This window comes from Podarcis liolepis (assembly GCF_965112155.1).
Source record: "Podarcis liolepis genome assembly, chromosome: 1".
Lineage (NCBI taxonomy): Eukaryota > Metazoa > Chordata > Lepidosauria > Squamata > Lacertidae > Podarcis > Podarcis liolepis.
Window position 1 is genome coordinate 41,225,411 of NC_139554.1, and position 15,001 is coordinate 41,240,411.

At 41.2% G+C, this 15,001-nt stretch overlaps 1 protein-coding gene across 1 annotated transcript in view; it reads left to right on the forward strand.

Annotated features, from left to right (window-relative positions):
- Positions 1 to 15,001, forward strand: part of RYR3 (ryanodine receptor 3) — a 279,454-nt gene that overhangs the window by 216,697 nt on the left and 47,756 nt on the right. The window contains exons 72-76 of the mRNA XM_083504663.1: positions 4,609 to 4,623; positions 7,937 to 8,107; positions 9,787 to 9,846; positions 10,935 to 11,066; positions 12,779 to 12,891. Of these exons, the coding sequence (XP_083360789.1) occupies positions 4,609 to 4,623; positions 7,937 to 8,107; positions 9,787 to 9,846; positions 10,935 to 11,066; positions 12,779 to 12,891 (491 nt within the window). The remainder of the gene's footprint in view (positions 1 to 4,608; positions 4,624 to 7,936; positions 8,108 to 9,786; positions 9,847 to 10,934; positions 11,067 to 12,778; positions 12,892 to 15,001) is intronic.

The window sequence follows — 15,001 nt, forward strand, 5'->3', positions numbered from 1 at the left end:
GTGCTTTCTCAACCTTCCCCTCACCCTCCAGAGACGTTTCAAGAATGAAAAGATCATTCTGCCCCTTTTTAACCTTGGCAAGCATCCTCCCTCCTTTGGAGATTGTGCACACATCACCCTGAAAACAAACCGTAAATCCCATTTTCAGTAGATAAGGCACAGATAAAAGACAATGGTTCATCCCAGGAACGGTACAACACTCCAGCGTTTCCTGTAAAATACGAAAATGCAGATTTACAACGTTAGTCAAATTTCCTTTCTGTCCATTTGCAAACAGTACAGATTTCCCGGCAGGAATTGCCTTGCAATTCCACCCCTCGACAGCAGGGGTCTCTGGAATCAAGTTGCGATTAGCTGCAGAGTCAATAACGAAACGAAACTTTGAGCCTTTCTCACAGTTGTTTTCAAACAACGCCAGACTCGCCGTGATCTCATACGTCTCTTCCTGGCACCTGGCACGTCCACTAGCCTCAGTCCCACGCCTGGCTGTTTTCCCAGACTTGTTGCCATGGAAACCCGACTGATTCCCATGAGAGTTGTCCTCGAAAACATCCTGCCTTGCCTCTCTGCTCCGGTGGGGGCAATTTCGACGCAGATGGTCAGTTGAATTACAAATGTAGCACCGACGAACGGAAAACGCCTGTACCGTGCATTCCGCGGGCTTGGCTCCGCCTCTGCACCCCGAGCTCCCTGTGCCAGCTCTGCCCTCTTTTTTGCGTTTCTCTTCTTCGTCCTGCAAGCGTCCCGCCACGTAATGCAGCGTCAGCTGTTGCGGATCCTGAGACTCCAGAGTTAGACACAGATTGTCATAACTCTTGTCCAGAGAACTGAGCAAAATGTACACTTTCTGCTCCTCTGGAAAATCGACACCCAACAGTCTCAGCTGGTTAAACACGGCCAGCATATCAGTTACATGCTTCCTGATGCTATCCCCAGGACGTAACTTCATCTCAAACAAGCGTCTGGTGGTGTGGATCTTTGCCCCAGCCGTGGTTCTGTGGTGCACCCGTTCCAACGCCTGATAAGCCTCACAAGCATTCTCCAGGCCCTCAACCAAAGGTAGCTGCGAACCATCCAGGCTAAGCACGATCGCTCCCAGGGCCCTCTGGTTCCTCCTCTGGGAATTTCGGGCGTCTGCTATCTCAGCTGCTGTAGCTCCAGCCCCTGGTGTAGGAAGTGGCGGTCCCTGCACGGCCTCCCACAGACCCTTCGCCACCAGCCATGCCTTCAGCCTCCTGCTATATTCTTGCCAATTCTTTCCGTCCAATTTTTCGAAAGGTACGGAATATGAATCGTGGCCTTCTGCCATGGTTTCCTGTTCTCCCCAGGGGCCCCAAGCTGTACTCACAGAAACACCAGCTCTTCCGGCTCCTGCTGCATGGAGAAACGATTTCCGCTGTTCTCAGCTCTTGGCTCCACAGCACAGGCAAACCTTTGCGTCTTTCAGCTAGCTGCTTGCCTCAAATACAGACCTCCGCTTTCGCTAACTCCACTGCCATCCGAACGCAACTTCAAAGCATTCCAGCAGCCTCTAGTGACAAGTTTACAAGCGGTAATTTATGGGTCCATAACCTGTAGGTGTTTTGATTAGTCCGTGACGTGCTAATTGATATATTATCGGCAATTAGCTCTTTATGGCAGCTTCGGCAGGTCCGGCACACTTCCTCTGCGCGATTCTGCTCCTTCTTCTCCGTCACGCCCAGCAGAGTAAAACACAGCAGCAACCTGTCACTTAGTTTCCCACAAACACACAGAGCACAGTAATGTCCATTTACAGCTCTTTTATTGCATCATTTTCTCAGATATTTCCAGGACTTCTCGCAGACATGGCAAACTCCCTCTCTCTCTCAACGATCGGAGAGGAACAGACAGGAAAGCTCCTCCCAGCTTCTAAAACTGACGTCAGAATGCTGAGGCATCATGGGAACAACTTAACCTCTTAAGTTCCAACTCCCATATTCTTTTGGAACCCTAACGTCCCACGGGGCTTCGGCAGCTTCTGATTGGCTGCATTATTTGGTTTTTGAACGTTTTGGAAGTCGGATTTCGTTCGACTTCCAAGGCACGACTGTAGTAGGCTCCACTACTTACTCCCCAAATGAACAGACCTAGATCCAAAATGTTAGCTAAGCAATGTGTGAGAGAGAATCTCACTTATTTCACACTCCGAGTTTTTAATGAACATAAAAAAATTAGAAAGAGCCTACGACATATTGCTATATAGTAAGAGCTGTGAATGCTATACTATTGTCCTCTTTCTGACTGGTTACTGTGTGAAGTGTGCTGTTGATGCTTAATATTAATGGCTCCAGTTAAACATATATGTAATTAACGTTGCAGGACTATCAATACCGTTTTTCCATGACCATCTTTAGATAAATGTTTTGAATTATAATAAAAGGGCAAAATTAGTGACATGGCATTAATTGAATGAATGCAGTTAATCTTTACATTTTAAAGACAAGTGATGTCTTTAGCTGTGCCAATATGGGCATGGATTGAAGGAGGAAAGGTGACCTCAATTAAAATCCCTCCACTTCCCAGCTATATGAATCAAAATGAAAGCCATTAAAGCCGGGGTCGTCAAGGCTTACAGGGCATGGGCCAGATCACTCTTGCGGAGATCCTCCTTGGGCCAGACCGGCGCAGCACAACGCCAGAAATCGCGTCTGCGCATGTCCGCGGTGCCATAAAACACTTTTGTGCATACCCAGACACCGGAAATTGCGCCTGCAGAGCCGCGGAAGAGAGTCCCTGTGCCACAAGGCCGGTTTAGTGCAACGCGCAGGGACTCGCCAAGCGGGCGGCTCGGGGGCCAGTTAAACGGCCTCCGTGGGCCACTTCCAGCCCATGGGCCACAGGTTGGAGACCCCTGCATTAAAGGCTTCTCTCTTAATGTAAACAGCAGCTTTTGGATGGGGGGGTTGTTGTCAGGGTATGGTGAGAAGAGTTAAACCCCTTCCCTTCTGCTGCAGTTGTGATACTGTGGACTCTTCCATGGTTGCTATTTACATTTTTTAAATGCACATGTAAGTTGCATTAAAGGGATGCGGGTGGCGCTGTGGGTTAAACCACAGAGCCTAGGACTTGCCGATCAGAAGGTCGGAGGTTCGAATCCCCACGACTGGGTGAGCTCCCGTTGCTCAGTCCCTGCTCCTGCCAACCTAGCAGTTCGAAAGCACGTCAAAGTGCAAGTAGATAAATAGGTACCGCTCCAGCGGGAAGGTAAACGGCGTTTCCGTGCGCTGCTCTGGTTCGCCAGAAGCGGCTTAGTCATGCTGGCCACATGACCCGGAAGCTGTATGCCGGATCCCTCGGCCAATAAAGTGAGATGAGCGCCGCAACCCCAGAGTCGGCCACGACTGGACCTAATGGTCAGGGGTCCCTTTACCTTTACCTTTTAAGTTGCATTAACATCCTCTCTAGTTTGACCCTTAATAACATCAACTCATTCTCAGGAGATTTCCTTTTTCTTTTTATACAACCATATTGTGCACAGTCCCTTCTCTTTGACACTCCTAGGGCACAATTCAGTCAGAATTAAGCACTTGTAAGTCCCATTTTTTTAAGTAGGGGATTTATTTTATTTTAAGAAATGGGTATCACACCTTATAGGATAAAAATAAATTTCAGTCAAAGCAGAAAAAGTTTAAAAATACAACAAACAAATATCTAGTATTTAAAAGCATTTTTTTTTTTTTTTGGTGGGGGGGAATCCAGAGCACAGATGGAGCAGAGAGAAAAAGCCAAACTAGGAATAAAATTTATACATTCAGTCTAGCCTAAAGGCTACATGGAAGAGCTGACTTTAGGCAGGTGGCTGAAACTGTCTATCAGTCTGGTAGGTCTCTCCAGGGAAAGCAAGCAAAGTTTAGCAAGAGCTTGAAATCCATAGGACCAAAGTATTTATCTTCTACAAGTTAAAATATATTTGGGAAAAGTAGATGTGATTGTAGACCTCAGTCCTTAACTTCTAACTTTGAATCGTGGCATTTTAAAGTGCCCAAGAAGGCCAAAAGGAGAGAAGGTCAAGAAATAATTGCAGAATCAAACTTTCTGTAACCTGCACAAAGTTTCATGTAACATTAGTTTTCCATGTTAAAGCAAAAGCACTTGGTTTGTTGCATTTCTTGTGAATATTGTTTGTTAACAGATACAAGGCTTAAAAAAAATTGGTAAGTGTGTGTTGTCAAACATTCATTAGTATTAAGTTCAAGTCATATTACTAAACATCAATATTAAAAGATTATAAATATAGTAAATGCATTGTTGTTTATGGTTTTCCTTTATTCTAAACTGAATAAAACAGCAGTATGGGGGTTTACATAATATATATAGAATAAAATATATTGCCATTGGTAATCCTCAGTATATTCTCTATTTTTAACCCTCAGTAAGCGTAATAATAGAAGAAATTAATCTAATGCAGTAATTCATTCTTTTATTAAGGAAGCACATAATGACACATGGTAATGGTTCATTGTAAATGCAAGGTATTTTAGTTACTTTGTTGGAAAAAAGAAGATATTGTTTCTAATTAACTTGTAAAATTCCCATCTTTTCATCAAGTTTACTTACTTTTTTCCTTGTATTTTTTCTTTCATACAGGCCATGCAAGTAAAGGTACAGGTCAAAGTGCATGATGTGTCTTTATGTTTTAGTTTTAGAGATGACCAGGCTCTCAGCATTCTTTCCATTGATCACAGCAGTGGCGTCACAAAGGGAAGGTACATGTTCTGCCCAATATAAATCCTATTGGAAAGTTAGGCAGATTTTGCCAGAACATCTGTTTTTATACTCCTATCCTACACACTTTTCTATACAGGCCTGGGTATTGATTTCATGGGGAAGAAAATGGCCCAACAACATCTCTCTTCTGCCTCTGTTACCATCCTCATTTTATGTAAATTAGTTTAGTATCTTTAATTGAAAAAGTGTTTAATTGAAAAAGTGACTCATTAATGTATTGGGATATTTAACATTAGAAATACTACTAGTAGTAATAGTAGTAGTAATAAATGTACTATGCTTGTCATTGCTATGATTGTCCATTAAAATATCTAGATTACTTTATCAAATTATTCTATCCCTCCTCTTTGCCCTCCTTCCCTGCAATCAAGACTTACGGATATAAAATAATTTTGTATCACACTAAAATCAGTGTACACATCCTGTACCAAATTTATTTAAAATTTCCCCACAACTTGGAAACCATCAGGAAAAATGTAGTAATTATGAATTGTATTTTACAGTCTTTTACTGAGAGTAAACCCATTGACGTGAATGGTCTTGACTAACATAGGGCCATTAATTTTAGTGGGTCTACTCTGAGTAAGCTTAGTTGCATACAATCCGGGGGAAAGTTGATGATGATATTGGTAATAATGATGCCTCTGTGCTGGATCTGCCCTGGCAAAACACAACAACTTGGGAACAACTAGGGAAAAGGTGGTCATTATCACCATTGTCATCATGACGCCTCTGCAGTGGGTTCTTCCCTCCAAAAAACTGCTCCACATTGCTGGCAAGGGGCAAAGCAAAGATAGCAGCAAATGGGTGAATCCAATAACTAGGAAATAAAACAAAAGTAAAGTTGCAACTCCAGGAATTCCTTTTGCCTGGTCCAAACAACTCACTTATCAATCACAGCTCTGACTTCACTCATTCACTAAAAACAAAGGTTGACTCATTTCACAAAAATTGCTTCGAAGGGTACTTGCACATTTTGCTTCATAACTTTCTTTCTTGGAAGTTTGGAGCCTTTTTTTCTTTTAATGAAAGCTCAGAGTCTTGAGCAGCTGCCTGAGGGCGCCCATGAAAGCCTTCCCAAATGCCAGGTTGGGAACCTTCATAACTTCATAACTAAGCCAAACCATGGCTTAGCTTATGGCACTGTAGCAGCAGCAAGTCTGGGAGAGGAGTGCTGCAGCTGCAGTCTCTTCTGGGAACCCCCCATGCTAGCACTTTTGCACTAAGCCATAGTTTGACTTAGCTTTACATGTGAAGCAGCTCAGTGTAAGCTGCCTGATAAACTTTGTTTAGTTAGGTGGGTTTCAAACATTCCAAACCTATCAGTAATCTATACCTCAACATTACATTTACACCGATCAAATTGTAGCCCTCATCATTATAGAGGGGAAAGTAAGTAAAGACCTTCCCTGCTTTAATAAGAAGGCTGATGAGTAGAAAGAAAGGACAGATACCCTTGATGGGTTTCTGCTAGTATAGAATAAATATGAACAGATAATTTTAAAGCACAAGCCACTTCCTTACTGTCATGAATAATAGAGCATGATGTTCTGTCAGTCTCCAGTTCTATCTTTGTAAATTGAGATTTACTGAGTAGCAATTTTAAAAGACTGAAATTTGGTGGCAGAGACAGAATGGAGCATTTCTTCACTTTTAAAATGTATTCCCCCCCCCTTTACTGCGTTTATGTTAAACATTCTAACCCACTCATACTGAAGTAGATAACGGGGAATCTTTTCTGGAGAAACCTGTCCTCCAAGGAACAGAAGAATGAAAAACTAGGACTGACTTACCTCCTGTGTTACACCAGTTACCTCCCCTGATTAACAGACGAGTGACGCCACTGGGTCCCCGTGATACATTGTGGCATTTGTTTGTCTGCTATCAAAGTAGAGTACAAATTAATGTCATTAAATATAGAGCCATTATTTCATTGCTACTGTAGAAAACTTTTTCTAAGGCATTTTGACAAGCAAAGCTTTGAGGCAAAATACTTCCTGCATTTGTCGGTCCCTGAAAGAAAACCACCACATCAAGTTTTTGTTCGTAACTGAACTGCCAAACATATAGGAACGGCTAGATGCTTTGGTAGTTTTCATAAAAACGAGAGCTTTGCAACAATTTACCCAAAGTGCGTGCACTGTTAGGCTTTTCTTTCTCCTAGAATAAAAACCGTGTGGTAATTGTTTGCAAACAATCAGTACTAACAGCTCTTACTGTACCAGCATAACAAGCTTGTACAGTTTACTCAGGGCCATAAATTTTCATTTGCAGCGGCAATAAGATGTGGAGGGTTTATAGCAAGTGCCTGCTGTTTGTAGCAGTGAAATGCTATGAGCCCAGCTCTGAATTCATGTGTGTGGCAAATTCTCACTGTGGCCAGTGAGAGTCTATTTCAAGCATGGAATTCAGGAAGGGGACATTTTTTGTGTGGCTTTTTAGTGTAAGTTTGTTCATAGTATGATTCTGTTAATGATGACCTTGTTGTTGCTCAGAGCTTTGATCTGCTGCCTTAAATAAAAAGTTTTATTTTACATTATTTGGATAGAATAGGACAGATATTATGTTGATGTGCAACCTGTTTACTATCTCTTTCTTAGGGCTCATTTTCCTTATGCTCTGGGTGACTGAAGCTGTTGACAGTGTAGTCTGATACATTTACCTGATTTTTTTTATCAACAATGGAATTAATGAAAAGTAGCTTTCTAGTGTACAAACTCCTAGGCGTATGACTTTATTGAATTCATATATAGGCAACATAAGACTTTCTAAAAAGCAGCATTGCAGATACATTTCATACATGCATAGAATGCTCAGAATGTTAGAAACACTTACTGTCTTCTAAAAGTACAAAGCTTATTGTCAAAACTTTTATCCGTTTCAGATGTTATTCGTATGTGTATGTATGTGTTTTTGGAGATGTGTAGATTGTAGAAAATTATGTGTGTATTCTTAGATTTTCTGTGGTGAAGTAAATTATGAACTACTAAAATAATATGCATTTTCCACAGCAGTTCTTTGGTTCACTTATATTTTCCCAAGTTTAGCCATTAAATATATATATATATTACATATAATATGTCAATATAAAAGGCTAGCTTTGGTTGGATAATTAGGGGAAATAACTGTTTAATATGAATGAATCACATAACTACACAATATATTTTGTATGTATCTTCCCTTTTAGTCTGGAGGTCATGATCAAGAACGAAAGAAATCAAAACGTAGAGGGGATTTATATTCAATACAGACTTCTCTAATTGTAGCTGCACTTAAAAAAATGCTTCCCATTGGACTGAATATGTGTACTCCTGGAGATCAAGAACTGATATCTCTTGCTAAGTTCAGATACAGCTGTGTAAGTCGAAGTTTTGCTCAGTTAAGAGTGTTCAATTTTCAAATTCCAGCAACCACATGATTCTAATACAGGCATAGGCAAACTCAGCCCTCCAGATGTTTTGAGACTACAGTTCCCACCATCCCTGACCACTGGTCCTGTTAGCAAGTGATCATGGGAGTTGTAGTCCCAAAACATCTGGAGGGCCGAGTTTGCCTATGCCTGTTCTCAAAGTGCACATGTTGCTATGCCCTCGCTGCAACACCTGCATCTCAACAGTGCAAGAAACAATGCTCAAGCCTTCCATATGGCAAACTGGTTTATTCATTAGTCCAAATGCATCTAGAAAAATGAATGCTAGACCAAAGCACTTGACTGATTAAATACTTATTGCCTGTGCTGGAAAGCTATCCATAGATGTGTCTTAAAGACACAATGGCATGCTCATTTTTACTGTATGCATAGAATATGTCATAACAAATAGAATAGTATGGCATCAGGGCCGTCTTTAGCATATGCATCGCCAGGGTGCAAAGATCCATGCAGCGCCCTCAAATTTGGGGGGGTGTGTCAAAGTTGTTGAGCTTTTAAGGAGGGGAGCAGCAAAAACCATTAACATGCGAAAATGAAAGACCCCCCCCCCCGCTAGGGGGCAGCACTGGATACATTGGTTCTGCAGCTCTTCCACAAAAGAGAACGGAAATGACCCATTGGCCGCAATCACCCAGGGATCGCAGTTAAGAGCTTAAGTGGCTTCAGCAGTGGGCGCCCCCCAGAATTTGGCACCTAGGTGCACCGCACCCCTTACACCTCCGCATAAAGACGGCCCTGTATGGCATCTTAAAGGCATCCTAGCAAATTTACAATACACAAGCTGTCCTGGACCAGAGCCCGTATCATCAGATGTATGTAAGAAAAATGGGGCCAGTTGTGTGAACTGAGGAAATATCTCACATTAGCTACACATAGCTCATTTACGTTTGCCATAGCTCAGTTGCTAGAGCATGAGACTCTTAATCTAAGGGTCATGGGTTCAAGGCCCAAATTGGGTAAAATATTTCTTCATTCCAGGGGGTTGGACAAGATGACCCTCGTGGGTCCTTCCAACTCTGCAGTTTTATGATTCTATGAAACTAACAGTTACCCTTATTGAATAAGGGAAGTGGTCAGATATGAGCATAAAAATGAATTTGGGTTTGCACACCTACAGTTCTTATCACATTTTCCACACGGAATCCTATGTACGTGTTGCCTGCTGTTGCTTCTTGATGGGAGGCAACTGTCTAGGATCCTGTTTTCAGCTTTCCAGCTATTCTTCTAGATTGGATTCCAAGAAAACAAATGGACCAGATTTGGTGTTTAAAAAACATATAGATAATAATTGGGAAGAAGAACAGTCAAAAACATTCACTTACTAAATCCACAAATATCAACACACAAGACTTTCTCACCAGCTGTTTCAGAACTTTCCCTGCTTCTCACAGCTTCTCGCAATCTTCACTCCTTCCCTTGGGAAATTGGATCCTCCAGTCCCTTCTGGGTTACAATATAATTATTCTGTTGGCAAAACTTTGCAGCCCAGTTGTAGACAGTTGCGGGCTGTCTCATCACCAGGATATTTGCTTTCTAGAAAGATAATTTAATAAGTTAGTCCAACTAACTTATGGCACAGATTAATATATGCTTATATTTGTATGCAGAAAGACACAGAAGAAGAGGTGAAGGAGCATTTACGCAATAATTTGCATTTGCAGGAGAAGGTAATGTCCAAAAAGGTCTGTCAGATGAAATGTTTTTAGCATTAGGCAAAGTTTTAAAACATTTAGATGTTTAACAAGGCAATCTTTTGCTTATGTTATGCAGGCTGTGAGGGCTATAGGATTTAGCAGACACACCTCTGTGCTTTTGGTATAGAAACTGCCTTTGTTGCCCTGTATGATCACCTCTAAGGAGTGTGTCCCTAGTGATCCTCCTTGATCTGTCAGTGTCTTCTGATACCATTGAACATGGTATTCTTCTGGAGAAGGTGTCTGAGTTGGGAGTGGGTGGCAATGCTTTATGGCGGTTGCAGTCCCACCGGGATGATTGTTTTCAGAGGGTGGTGCTTGGGGAGTTTGGTTTCGCACTGTGGAGCCTTAAGTACCAGATTCGATTTTATCCACCATTGTGTTTAATATTTACCGTATTTTTTGCTCTATAAGACTCACTTTTTCCCTCCTAAAAAGTAAGGGGAAATGTGTGTGCGTCTTATGGAGCGAATGCAGGCTGCACAGCTATCCCAGAAGCCAGAACAGTAAGAGAGATTGCTGCTTTCACTGTGCAGCGATCCCTCTTGCTGTTCTGGCTTCTGAGATTCAGAATACTTTTTTTTTTCTTGCCTTCCTCCTCCAAAAACTAGGTGCGTCTTGTGGTCTGGTGCGTCTTACAGAGCGAAAAATATGGTACATGAAATTGCTGGTCACGTCATCTAGAGTTTTGTAGTGCATTGTTAGTAATATGCAGATGATACATACATGGCTTTACTTCTCCCTTATGCTCCTGGCAAAAACACTATTATTTGCTCTAACCTTTGGATCACAATTTTCTGCTTATGTTTTAGTGGGATAGGGTGGAGTTAGAGCTGATTTTGGAATTTTCCCAGTGGCATGCTTTTCCTAATCTTCTAGGCTGAGTGAATATAAGATATGACAATCATATCCCCATGCCCCCAGGCTCGCCATAATTGAAGTATAGGATTGCTGTGTAAGAGTGGGGCATTTTATTTATTTCCCTCTCAAATGTTTATTTAAATAAGTCTGCTAAGTATTTTTAAACATTTTTGATACAAGATCCTGTGTGTTATTTGCAGTCAGATGACCCAGCTGTGAAATGGCAGCTGAATTTGTACAAGGATGTCTTGAAAGCTGATGAACCTGTTGATCCTGAGAAAATAGTGCAGCGTGTGCAAAGGATCTCAGCAGCTGTGTATCATCTGGAACAGGTGAAAGGGATCTCACCTATCAGCTATATATTTTCACAGAAGAACATGGAGCTCTTATCTAAGCACATATATTGTACCAGAGACTGTGTTTCAAATTGGGGAGTCCCTGGTTCAGATCTAGCTTCTTACATGTATTCAGTAGCTGGTCTTACATAAGCTACTCTCAGCCTTAGCCCCTGTCTGCAATATGAAGGGTAATACTACTGACTTAGCTTACAGGGTAGTAGTAGTAGTAGTAATAATAATAATAATAATAATAATAATAATAATAATAATAATAATTTATTTATACCCTGCCCATCTGGCTGGGTTTCCCCAGCCACTCTGGGCGGCTTTCAACCAAATATTAAAAACAATACAGCATCAGACATTAAAAACTTCCCTAAACAGGGCTGCCTTCAGTTGTCTTTTGAAAGTAAAGTAGTTGTTTATTGCCTTGACATCTGCTGGGAGGGTGTCCCACAGGGCAGGCGCCACTACCAAGAAGGCCCTCTGTCTGGTTCCCTGTAACCTCACTTCTCACAGCAAGGGAACCGCCAGAAGGCCCTCGGCGCTGGACCTCAGTGTCCGGGCTGGATGATGGGGGTGGAGATGCTCCTTCAGGTATACAGGACCGAGGCTGTTTAGGGCTTTAAAGGTCAGCACCAACACTTTGAATTGTGCTCGGAAACATCATCATCATCATCATTATTATTATTATTATTATTATTATTATTATTATTATTATTATTATTATTAAAATTTATATACCGCCCTATACCTGGAGGTCTCAGGGCGGTTCATGGAAAAGATCAACATAAAAGCCAAAATATATATAATCAAAATAAAAACAACCCAATAAACACCCCCCACCCCAAAAAAGCCATGTTTTAAAAGGGCATGGATGTCAAATCAGATCAACCACATTTTTTGCCTGGTGCCTAAAGGTGTATAATGAAGGCGTCAGGCCAACTTCCTTGGGGAGAGCCTTCCATAGATGGGGAGCCACTGCAGAGAAGGCCTGTTCTCATGTTGCCACCCTCTGGACCTCACAAAGAAGGTAGATATAGGAGTGACAACTAGACAGTTCTAATGTCAACATTTATAACTTTGGGAAAGCTCAGCCTGTTCTGAACGGGCTGCACTTCTGTTGAAAGACAAGACATTGTATCCACGAACTCATTGTGTTCATGGAATGAACTCATGCAATGGAACTTTATTTCCTCCTTTGTATGCCCTCCAAATCTGCTCTGGAAGGTGGGGGGGGGGGGACCCAGGACAAATTTGTGTGATGCACAGGGATGGGAAGTCCTCCAAGTGATGCCACAGGTGCAGTGAGTGCAGAGGATACAACCCCAGGTTTTCAATATATGGATATTCCTGGATCCAGCTCTGCCTCTAGCCTCCTGTTTAGGAGTATTTTTGCACATCTCTGGGTTATGTATCCACTTCAGTTTTTCCTGGGAAAGGCAGATCAGAATTCAGTCCCTGGAGAGGTAAATTATCTCCATCTATTATGGCTTTAGATGAACCCCAAAGATTCTTCTGTTTCGCCAAACATTTGGCTTGATGTGATTTTCTCTCCAGTGTGAGGTTAGGTTTAATCTTGTGTGTTTTGTGCATGCATGTGTGTGTGTACACACACACACACACCATGTATTTTCTACCATCGTCAACTTACAGATGGCATCAGCTGAACTGGAGTTGTTATTTACAATAGTGTTTTTCCATAGGTTGAGCAACCATTAAGATCAAAGAAAGCAGTTTGGCACAAACTCTTGTCAAAGCAACGTAAAAGAGCTGTTGTGGCTTGTTTCCGGATGGCACCGTTGTATAATCTGCCAAGGTACATAACTTTTAATTTTTCTTTTTACATGACTCTTGCTGTTGCGCTTCAGAACAGTGGGTGTTCTTACCTGACATGCTTTCTGTGACACGGTATTAAAAGTTCAACCAGTTTCTTAAAGTTTCCTGTTGAGCCATATTAGAAGAGCATCATATGTCTTTGTAAAAGAGGTGCTCTAATCCTTCATTCTGTTTCAAATGGAAATAGAACACAAGACTCGCAGAAGCATTTTGTAAAGCAGTCTTGACAGTATTCTAATAACACACTAGGATCCAAAATTAATTCTAACCTCAAAAATACATTTCTATTACATTACCTTTTCATTGCTTTTCTGAATATCAGAAAGTCTTGTATTTGGTGAACTTATGTATCATTTTTTAATCCTTTGCAGTCCCCTGCTGTTTTAAAACAGTGAACTGCAATCCTAAGCAAATGTACCTGGAAGTGGGTCATGTTGAACTCAGTGGTGCTTGCATTTGAGTAGCCATTCATATATTTTTGAATTGCCAGGCTGCAATATTTTACCCACTTATTTGGGAGTTAGCCCACTGAACTATATGGGACTTACTTCTGAGCAGGCATGCATAGGATTGTACTGTTGGAACTCCCTATCCTTCCCTTTTGCCACTATCCCTTGGCCAGGCATGTGGGCCCAGTTATCTGCTGCCACGTATGGGATGTCTGTATGCACCTCCTATCTTAGGGCTGCCATACATCTGGATTTTCCCAGTCATTACCTGGATTTCAAAGACGGAATTGACATCTGGGGGGCCGCTTTGCCCTGGATCAATCAAAAAATTGAGTCTTGTTGGCGTTTTTGTAACAGCTTTCAGGGTGTCCTGGTTTTTGCTTTAAAAAGCACAGGTCACAAGACCAGTCCCAGGATTGCACTTTCTACATCCCTCCACTGGGAGAACTGTCCACTTATTTTTATCTGTCCTTCTCCCTGTTATTTAACCTGTGCCTGATTTACAAGAGGATCTCTCATCTTATTTTACTCAGGCAGTGAGGTAATTTGGTGAGGTACTTTGTCAAAAGCTTTTTGAAGGCCCAAATGCTCTATGTCAATTTGATCATCTCTGTCTATATGCTTGTTGAGACTCTAATAGGTTAGTGAAACAGAAGTTGCCCTTGCAGAAGCCATGCTGATTTCTGCTTCAGCAAGACTTGTTCCTCCTATATGCTTTGTTATCTTATCTTATCTTATCTTATCCTATGATTGTTTGACTGGCCTTGATTGTTTTCATAATTTAGGATGTGTACTGCTGTTTAGTTCCTTGTGATAGTAAATCTTTTTTTAAAAAAAAGAATGAAAACGTATTCTCTCCTCAACAGCTGCACACACCTCATCTCATCTTGCTCAGGAGGCATATCTGATCCTCCAGAATGGATTTTGGAGGTTGTAGGTGGCTACAGAATGGCAGATAAATCCTTAACATTAATTTCCTTAGCATTTCTTTGAATCTAAGACATTGCTTTTATGGCTTAAGTAGGCATAACTAAGTGTGTGATTTCAGTCTCACTCTTTATTTTCTCTTGACATCTACACAATATTTTAAAAATGAGGACACAATTTGAGTAACACCAGAGATGGGGAGCAAGAGTCCCAATAATATATGGATATATTTGTGACTACCCTTCGTGACAATGGGATATCCCCGCTTATGCATACAATTTTGGCATGGTGGACTGCAAACTGTATAGACTTGCTATGTTATGAATATGAATGTCTGTATTTGAATGTGACATTTGAAGAATTGAACCTTTGTATTTAAGAAGAATCCTAATACTTAGGATTGTCGTCATTATTTTTAATATAATCATGGCCATATAGAACTTGGACAGAATGAGTTGAGATGCAAAACTATTAACATAAAATGAGATGTAAAATTATTAATATATTTTACATATTTAGATAACCTTTGTTCTTAATTGCTTTACTATAATTAAATTGTATTTTTATTGTTAGTTGAAACCTATATGCTTTTCTTCAGACACAAAATTAGCAATTTCTACCTGAGCACCTTCCAACGTGTATGGCTGGAAAAAGTACATGAAAAAACTCAATTTGACAGGCTCATACTCACATTAACGGTAATGTAATGGAGAG